Source organism: Heteronotia binoei, chromosome 20, assembly GCF_032191835.1.
Source record: "Heteronotia binoei isolate CCM8104 ecotype False Entrance Well chromosome 20, APGP_CSIRO_Hbin_v1, whole genome shotgun sequence".
NCBI classification, from domain to species: Eukaryota; Metazoa; Chordata; class Lepidosauria; order Squamata; family Gekkonidae; genus Heteronotia; species Heteronotia binoei.
In genome coordinates this window covers 7,783,257-7,792,851 of record NC_083242.1, presented here as the reverse complement: position 1 = coordinate 7,792,851, position 9,595 = coordinate 7,783,257, and the positions used below count along the sequence as shown (strand labels likewise).

At 50.7% G+C, this 9,595-nt stretch overlaps 1 protein-coding gene across 1 annotated transcript; it reads left to right on the top strand.

Moving 5' to 3' along the window:
• The first annotated feature begins 4,069 nt into the window (after positions 1–4,069).
• Positions 4,070–9,299, top strand: SMIM22 (small integral membrane protein 22). Its single transcript, XM_060260514.1, has 4 exons — positions 4,070–4,261; positions 5,796–5,973; positions 6,234–6,322; positions 8,883–9,299. The coding sequence occupies exons 2-4, from the start codon at positions 5,838–5,840 to the stop codon at positions 8,925–8,927; spliced, it is 270 nt and encodes an 89-aa protein (XP_060116497.1). The 5' UTR covers positions 4,070–4,261; positions 5,796–5,837; the 3' UTR covers positions 8,928–9,299.
• Positions 9,300–9,595: the final 296 nt, after the last annotated feature.

The following is a 9,595-nucleotide window of genomic DNA, read 5'->3' as shown; positions in this document are numbered from 1 at the left end:
GAGCAATCTTCCAGGCGTTCAGACCTGGATAGCCCAGGCTACCTGAACTCTCATTCGGGACTGCCTCTCCTGCTATTACCTGCCCCCCCCCGGCAGTGTTGCTCTTTCTGGGGATCCCCCAACCCAAAGGACGTTTGGTTGTCCTTGACCAGAGACAAGGCCAGCCGTTTAAACCAAACCGCCAAGGAGCCGTTTTTCGCGAACCACCAGAACTGCGCCGAAATTCGTGGAAGTTCACGCAGTTCTTCCGTTTGTGAACATCCATTTGTCGAACGGCAAACCGGCCAAAAATTCGGGACGGACTTCAGAGTTTGTGCCCATCCCTACTTATTTGTGGAAGTCCGCAGCAATTCTTCAGTTCGCGAACATCCGTTTGCAAACTGCAAGCCAGCAAAAATTCGTGACGAACTTTAGGGTTCGTGCCCCGTCCCTACTTATGAATGCGGCAGGGTGAACTGTATTAGGAAGAGCAAATCATAGCATTTTACGGTATTGTTAATCTTCAGGCTGTTGGTCTAGAGAAGTCTCTTCTTAACTCCCTGCTCCAAAATCTGACCTCGCTGCTTTTGTCCACCAGGGCATGAAAGAGGGGAATCCGACCGATGTGAAAAGGGTAATGCCGGAGAGCCGTAAACAAACCATCACATCCTCTTGCTTGCTGTCATATCAGATGAGCCCAGTGTGGGCACTGTGCACCATGCGCGGGTCTATCTCAAGGACATTGAATGCCCTAAGGGCTCTGAAGGCACAGCCTTTGACTAGGCTCAGCTGCAGCGGAAGAAGCATGCAAAAAAACCCCCCAAACAAACCCAGTTTTTGCAAATCAGTCCATACTTAACTCTTCTGCAGTGTTCCGACTGATTTATTTGCAAAACATCTACCAGATTTCGCGTATGTGTTATTTCCTTGCTTGTGTGTCCCTACTGCATAAGGTTTTTTTCTTTTCGTCATGTGTTTTGCGCCCTCTAGTGGCCACTTCAATATTTCATCGCTGTTATCTCCAGCTTGTTTACAAGCACTTTTAAACAAGCTGGAGATAGTGATGAAATTGTAAAGTGACCACTAGAAGGAGCAAAACATGGGCAGAAAGGTGGGGGGAAATCGATGCAGTACGGGCATAACAGCGATAAAAATAAGAGTTGCGTAAAAACCATATGTGTGAGAGAGAGCCTGTGATCACGCACACGAAATAATGCACTTTCAATACACTTTCAATGCATTTTCCAAATGGGTTCTGCCTTGTCAATGTGGTGCATGCCCTCATAACATCTAGACTAGACTACTACAATGTGCTCTTTGTGGAACTGCACTTGAAGACTGTCCAGAAACTACAATTGGTCCAGAATGCTGTGGCGAGAATGATGACTGGAGCAGGTCGTAAGGACCTTATCACCCCAGTCTTGTTCCATCTACACTAGAAGAAGAGCTGGTTTTTATATCCCTCTCTTCACTACCCAAAAGAGTCTCATAACAGCTTACAATCTCTTTCCCTTCCTCTCCCCACAACAGACACCCTGTGAGGTAAGTGGAGCTGAGAGAACTCTGAGAGAACTGCTCTTGAGAGAACAGCTCTGTGAAAACTTTTACTGGCCCAAGGTCACTCAGCTGGTTGCATGTGGAGGAGAGGGGAATCAAATCCGGTTCTCCAGATTAGAAGAAGAGTCAGTTTTTATACCCTGCTTTTCTCTACCCTAAGGAGTCACAAAGTGGCTTACAATCTCCTTTCCCTTCCTCTCCCCACAATAGACACCCTGTGAGGTCGGTGGGGCTGAGAGAGCTCTGAGAGAATGGCTCTTGAGAGAACAGCTCTGAGAGAACTGTGACTGACCCAAGATCACCCAGCAAGCCGCATATGGAGGAGTGAGGAATCAAACCTGGTTCTCCAGATTAACCACTACACCAAGCTGGCTCTCCCCGTTTGCCAGTGTGGAAGCAGTGGGGTTAGAATGTCAAGCTCTGAGAGACCCAGTGTTCTGCCAGCGGAAGCTTCCTGGTTGATTTTGGGTCAGTCGCAAGGTCTTCACTGAACCTACCTCGCAAGGTTGTTGTGAGAGAGAAAGAGAGGTGAATGTTGTAAGCTGCTTTGAGTCTCCACTGGGGAGAAAGGAGGGCAACGCGAAGGAAATAAATAGATACATAACTTGGTGGACCAGTTGAAGGTGCTGGTGCTAACCGTTAAAGCCCAATATGGCTTTGGCCCCACAAACCCTATTGCCAGGGGGTCCCCAACCTTTTTGTGCCTACCGGTGGAATTCTGGCACTGCATGGCGGGGGGCAGCCACAAAATGGCAGCTAGAGAAGGCGGAGCTAGAACAAAATGATCGCCACAGCTTAACTTCAGTCGCACAACAGTTCTGTGGTGGCAGCTGCTGCCAAAGCAACGTTTCAAAAAAAAAAAAAATCTATACAGCCAATCAAATTTCCAATATTTCCAAAAACCCTTGCTGGGCAAAAGCTCTTCTGGGAGAGCCAGTTTGGTGTAGTGGTGAAGTGTGCGGACTCTTATCTGGGAGAGCCGGGTTTGATTCCCCACTCCTCCACTTGCACCTGCTGGAATGGCCTTGGGTCAGCCATAGCTCTGCCAGAGGTTGTCCTTGAAAGAGCAGCTGCTGGGAGAGCCCTCTCCAGCCCCACCCACCTCACAGGGTGTTTGTTGTGGGGGAGGAAGGTAGAGGAGATTGTGAGCCGCTCTGAGACTCTTCGGAGTGGAGAGCGGGATATAAATCCAATATCTTCTTCTTCTTCTTGGCTCCACCCACTTTCTGAAAACATTTGGTGGACACCGGAAAAAGGTGTTGGCTGGTGATATGGTGCCTATGGGCCCCACGTTTTGGGACCCCGGCCTTAAGGAATGCCTACTCCCCTAGGAACCTACCCGGCCATTGTGGTCTGTCCCCTTTGAGGGCCCGTCTTTGATCTCATCACAAACCATTCAGCGAAGCCAATGAGTACCTTTTCCTTCCCAGCGAGATGTCTCCGCTAGCTTCACACTCAAAGCCGTCCTTTCTTGCTGATTCGGGGGGACGAAAAGAAGTGAGCAGCGACTCCCGAAAGCACTTGCCCTACCACAAACGTGGTCCGTCTCGAAGGTGGCTCCCGGACTCTGGCTCTTTCCCGCTGCCACGGACAGACCCATCTCCGTCTAGCTCAACAGGATAATATCGCCACCTGCTGGACAAAGGTGGAAGCTCGTACGCATACATTCCCTGCCGTTAGAACCGAGTGGGGCAGCCGTGTTGGTTTGAAGCAGTAGAACAAAGCAGGAGTCAAGGTCACCTTTAAGACCGACAAAGTTTGATTCAGAACGTGGAAGCTTCCGTGTGCTCGTAGAGTTTGATTCAGAACGTGCTCTTAGAGCGCACGAAAGCTTCCACGTTCTGAATCAAACTTTGTTGGCCTTAAAGGTGCACTTGACTCCTACTTTGTTCGCTGAAGTGTTCGGGGAGCGGGGCTTCATCTATTGGCAGCAGCGGGCACCAAGTTGCAGTCGGCACCGCTTTAATGCCAGGCCTACAGATAAACCTATCCCTTATCCTGGCTTATCGTGCTGACGAGGGTGCTGACAAGTTTGAGGGAAATGTCTGCTGAGCACTCCATTATTCCCTATGGAGACTGATTTCCATAGGGAATAATCGAAAATTGATCTGTGGGTATCTGGGGGTGCTGTTTTTTGAAATAGAGGCACCACATTTCCTGCATAGCATCCAGTGCCTCTCCTCAAAACACCCTCCAAGTTTCAAAAAGATTGGACCGGGGGGTCCAATTCTATGAGCCCCCAACAAAGGTGCCCCTCTCCTTCATTATTTCCAATGGAGGGAAGGCATTGAAAAGGTGTGCGGTTCCATTACATGTGATGGCCAGAACTCCCCTCAGAGTTCAATTATGCTTGTCACACCCTGGCTCCATCCCCAAAGTCTCCTGGCTCCACCCCCAAAGCCCCCAGATATTTCTTGAATTGAAGTTGGCAACCCTAGCTGCCTTTGTGTGATGTGATATTTGCAAGGGTTCTTCTGCAGCAAGCTCTTCTTCTTTTTGAAAAGGCGACCTGTTTTGCTGCAGACTCCTTTCCTCAGCAAGGGAAGAGGAGGAGACTTGGGTGTCGCCCGGCCTTAGCCTGCGCTCAGGTGCTTCGAAATCAACACCAGCTCTGGGCACTTGGTGCAAACAGGAACAAGGAAGTTGGGAGGCTGTTTCTCGCAGGGAGAGAGTGACGGAGGGGAAAGCAAAGGAGCAAAAGCGGAGGAAGGCATTTCGGCAGCAGGTAAATTCTTTCCACCAAGAAATCTTCACTTGGAGGTTTTTAAAATATATATATTTAAAAGTCTGCTGTGTGCTTCTCTTATGAATCGTGCAGCTCACTTTTCAGGCCCCTGTTTCTTTCTAAAAGCAACTTCCTCGTTCATGTTCTGCTCCAGGATCCGACACCTGTTTCTCAGGTCTAAAGGTCTTAAGAGGAGGGATTGCTGGGGTCCTACTGGAAGCCAGGCGCATGTAGAAGAAGAAGAAGACTGCAGATTTCCTTTATCTTCTCCCCCTACCACGGACACCCTGTGAGGTGGGTGGGGCTGAGAGAGCTCTCACAGAAGCTGCCCTTTCAAGGACAACTCCTGCAAGAGCTATGGCTGACCCAAGGCCATTCCAGCAGGTGCAAGTGGAGGAGTGGGGAATCAAACCCGGTTCTCCCAGATTAGAGTCCACACACTTAACCACTACACCAAACTGGTGTGGTGTAGCGTCTACACTTAGCACTGAGCCCAAGAGCACCTTAGAGAGGGACAAGAGTTTCGGGGTGTAAGCTTTCAAGAAGGGAGTCTTGACTCTCAAAAGTGTACACCCCCAAACCCTTGTTCCTTTGTAAGATGGCAACAGACTCCAACCTAACTGTTCTATTGCCTAGTGAAGAAATGCATATTTGTAATGGACTCGTGCCGAGAGGTGACAATTTGTGGCTGTTTCATTTTGTGAGCTGCAAGCCCAAGAAGCAAAACAAAAGTCGGGCAATTCAGACTGTGTCTGGACCTGTGCCTCTAGCTGGACCCCACCCACGGCATCAGGACCTGCCCCCCAAGTTGCCAGCCTCCAGGTGGGGCCTGGAGATCTCCTGCTTTGACAACTGCTCTCCAGCTGGCAGAGATCAGCTCCCCTGGAGGAAATGGCTGATAGGAAGGGTGGACTCTAGGGCATTAGACCATGCTGAGGCTCCTCCCCTCCCCAAACCCCGCCCTCTCCTGGACCCACCCCCAAAGTCTCCAGGTATTTTCCAGACCCGGCAACCCTACCTGCCCCAGAGAAGAACACTTTGCAAGCAATGTTCTGAGTTAGCATGAGCTAGCTCACAGTTTTTTAGCGTCCAGCTCACACATTTCTGTCTTAGCTCAGGAAGGATAACCCCAGAGCACACTAATTGATGCAGTCGCTCCCAACTTGAATGCCGGTAGCTCACCAAGTAGAATTTTTGCTCACAAGACTCTGCAGCTTAGAGAGAACACTGCTGCAAGGGAGGCTGTCTGCTGCCACGTAGGCTGCAGTTACGGTTGCCAATTCCTGGTTGGGGAATTCCTAGAGATTTGAAGGGTGGGTCCTGAAGAGAGTGAAATCTGGGGAGGGCAGGGCAATGCCCTTGTGACCACCCCCCACCCCGTGGGAACAGATCTCTGCAGTCTTGAAGATCAGCTGGAATTCTGGGAGATCTCCAGGCCCCACCTGGAGCCTGGCAACCCTTGCTGGAGTCACGTATGTGAAACCGCCCTTAGTTCTCATTCCGAGACGCTCCCCTCCCCTTTTGTCACCTACAGATCTACTGGGACGTCGGGGAGGAGGCCATAGGGAATCCAAACATGACGTCTCCAGTCAAAGACATCGGCCAACAGCTGAGCGACCAGATCAATGACGCGCTGAGCAGACTGGCCACCAAGGAGATGTTCCAGACCAACTGGGACATTGCCGCCTTTGCCATTTTCTTCACTTTCATCGGTAAGTCAGGTGGGGGTGAGCTCGCCGGCTTCTTTACCACCCCCATGGCTCTAGTGCCTCTGTCATCAGTGAACCTCCTTTCAGGCTGGAAAAGCTTCCATTTCCGCACACGCAGGGAGCCCCAAAGGTTCCAAATTCACGGCCTTTTTTTAGTTCTCCAAAATCCAAAAAAACTGACAGCAGTCACTGAGCTTTTCCTAATTGGTCCCCCCACATCTGGAGAAGCGATGAGCTGGCACACCTGTCTCATTTCCTCCCAGGAGCAGTTCTCCTTTTGGTCCTCCTCGTCTTGATCCGCTGCTGCTGTTGCTGCTGCTGCGACTGTGAGCACTCCGCATCGTACCACAAGGTAAGCCTTCTCGCACGCACGCTCCTGCACACTGCAGCCTCAAAGGAAGTTGGCACGATACCAAGGAGGCGAAGCTTGGGGGTGGATCTGAGTTCAGATCCCACCGCTTAGCAATACCCCTCTCCCCCCCCCCCAAAGACAAGAACATTGAGTGTTCCGGAATTGGTCCGGAATGACCAACTCACAGGCTCAGTCTTGTCCTAGTCCCCCCCGCCCCTTCCGGGTTTGTATCTATTTTAAGAAAAAGAAGATATTGGATTTCTGGAGAGCCAGTTTGGTGTAGTGGTTAAGTGTGTGGACTCTTATCTGGGAGAACCAGGTTTGATTCCCCACTCCTCCACTCGCACCTGCTGGAATGGCCTGGGGTTAGCTATAGCTATTGCAGGAACTGTCCTTGAAAGGGCAGCTGCTGTCAGAGCGCTCTCAGGGTGTCTGTTGTTGGGGGAGAAGATATAGGAGATTGTAAGCCGCTCTGAGTCTCTGATTCAGAGAGAAGGGCAGGATATAAGTCTGCACTCATCTTCTTATATCCCGCCCTATACTCTGAATCTCAGTCTACAATCTCCTTTATCTTCCTCCCCCACAACAGACACCCAGCGAGGCGGGTGGGGCTGAGAGAGCTCTCCCAGAAGCCGCCCTTTCAAGGACAACTCCATGAGAGCTATGGCTGACCCAAGACCATTCCGGCAGCTATAAGTGAAGGAGTGGGGAATCAAACCAGTTCTCCCAGATAAGAGTCTGCGCACTTAACCACTACACCAAACTGGCTCATTAACATTTATCTGCTGATCCTCCAAGGAGATCAGAGTGGAACACATGGATTTCCCCTTTGCCATTTTGTCCCTGCAACAACTGTGTCCAGTAGGCTAGGCAGAAAATGACTGGCCCAAGACTTCCCCCTTCAGTAAGTTTCATGGCTGAGAAAGGATGATCAGGTCTCCTGGTTCCACAGCTCTAACACTCTAGGGGTGGCCAGACTTCCTTAATGCAAGAGCCACACGGAATAAACGTCAGATGTTTGAGAGCTGCAAGATGTGAACATCAGATGTTTGAGAGCTGCAAGGAAGGAAGGCGAGTAGATGGGGAGCGGGGAAGAAAGCAACTTTAAATGTATTTCCCAAGCTGCCAGCTGGCTTGGCGAAGTGATTTAAAGAGACAGATGCCTTCTCCAAGCGGGCCGATGGAGGCTTTGAGAGCCTCACAATGTGTGTGAAAGAGCCACGTGTGGCTCCCGAGCCACAGTTTGGCCACCCCTGCTCTAGGCCATACTGTCTTGAAAGAGTGCAACGCCAGGGGAAGTTGCAGAGATCAGCTGGAAAGAGGGGAAGGGATGACACGCAGTCTCACGCTCAACTCGGTTGAGTCAGCCCAGTGGGGCACCAGGGTCACTGTGGTCTCTGCTAACCGTTAAGTGGGTCTGCAAAGACTCCATTCGAATCCTGCTGCATCAACTACTGGTCCTCCTTGCTGGTGACTGAGCCTCAGTGGGCAAAGCGGGTGATTCACCACTGAGGTGTGGCCCTGCTCCGGGGCAGAACACCGGAGTCCTTAGAAAACTGGTGCTCTCAGCCAAGCTGGTATATAAAATACAGGATCTTTCACATCACCCATAGATTTCCTGAGGCTTGATGCTCTGTGCTCATTCTAAGAGAGCCAGTTTAGTGGAGTGGTAAAGTGTGTTGACTCTTATCTGGGAGAACCGGGTTTGATTCCCCCTCCTCCTCCACTTGCACCTGCTGGAATGACCTTGGGTCAGCCATAGCTCTCATAGGAGTTGTCCTTGAAAGGGCAGCTGCTGTGAGAGCCTTCTCCAGCCCCACCCACCTCACAGGGTGTCTGTTGTGGGGGAGGAAGGGAAAGGAGATTGTGAGCCGCTCTGAGACTCTTCGGAGTGGAGGGCGGGATTTAATCCAATATCTTCATCTACCTCACAGGGTGTCTGTTGTGGGGGAGGAAGATAAAGGAGATTGTGAGCTGCTCTGAGACTCTTCGGAGTGGAGGGCGGGATTTAATCCAATATCTTCATCTACCTCACAGGGTGTCTGTTGTGGGGGAGGAAGGGAAAGGAGATTGTGAACCACCCTGAGACTCTTTGGAGTGGGCGGGATATAGATCCAATATCTTCATCTACCTCACAGGGTGTCTGTTGTGGGGGAGGAAGGAAAGGAGATTGTGAGCCGCTCTGAGACTCTTCGGAGTGGAGGGTGGGATATAAATCCAGTATCTTCTTCTAAGACTGTAGAACTATGTTTAGTTGTATCACTGGGTGATGTGTGCATGAGTACGTACATGAAGCTGCCTTCTACTGAATCAGACCCTCGGTCCATCAAAGTCTATTTCTACTCAGACTGGCAGCTGCTCTCCAGGGTCTCAGGCGGAGGCCTTTCCCTTCACTTCCTGCCTGGTCTTTTTTAAACTGGAGATGCCAGGGGTTGAACTTGGGGCCTTCTGCGTGCCAAGCAGAGGCTCTGCCACCGAGCCATGGCCCCTCCCTGCCCTATCAGCCTTATTTAACATACATGGTCCCGAAGCTCTAAATATATTGACTTCATCTGCACAGGCTCCCAGAAAAGTCGGCATTGATAACAAGGCCATGGAGCCTTGAAGAGCCGCCACAACAGGCCACGTCAGCGGCAAGAAAGAAGACGCAGCCGATCATCTGGCTACCGTGCCGACACTATTTCTAAACCGGATTTCGTCTCTGATGCTGGCTGGGTGTGACTTTGGAACCCAGAGGCTCTCCCTCCAACTGTGGCAAGTCCTTAACCTGTGTCCATCCTTTCTTGGTTGCATTAAACTCAGGGAGAAATGGAGGAACTGTTCTCCAGAGAGCTTTCCTGGGCTGCTGAAGCTGGTTAAGTGACACGGCTGCGTCCTGCTCAACGCCTTTGCTAGTAATAGTCCATGTCTGTAGTTCTGAAGGAACAGGTAGTCGACGAAGGCTAAAGCCAAACTATAAAATTCCAACAAAGGGAAATGGAGATTGTGTCTCTTGCCACTGTAAATAGGGTCATGCTATTCTTGCTTGTGTACACATCTTGAGCCATGCGCCAAATGCATTTCAGCCTTTTGGGGGCGAGCTATTAATTTGTTTCTCTCTTCTGTAACCATGAAAACATGTTCAAACCAGCCGCTTCATGCACGCAATGAAGCGGTCTGCAAAAACTTATGTCTCCATAAACGTTCACGTCTTTTAAAGGCGCCTCCCAAAATGCTCTGGATTGGCCGTACAAAAAAAAAAGGTACCCTCCGGAACTGTGAAGTCTCCTCCTT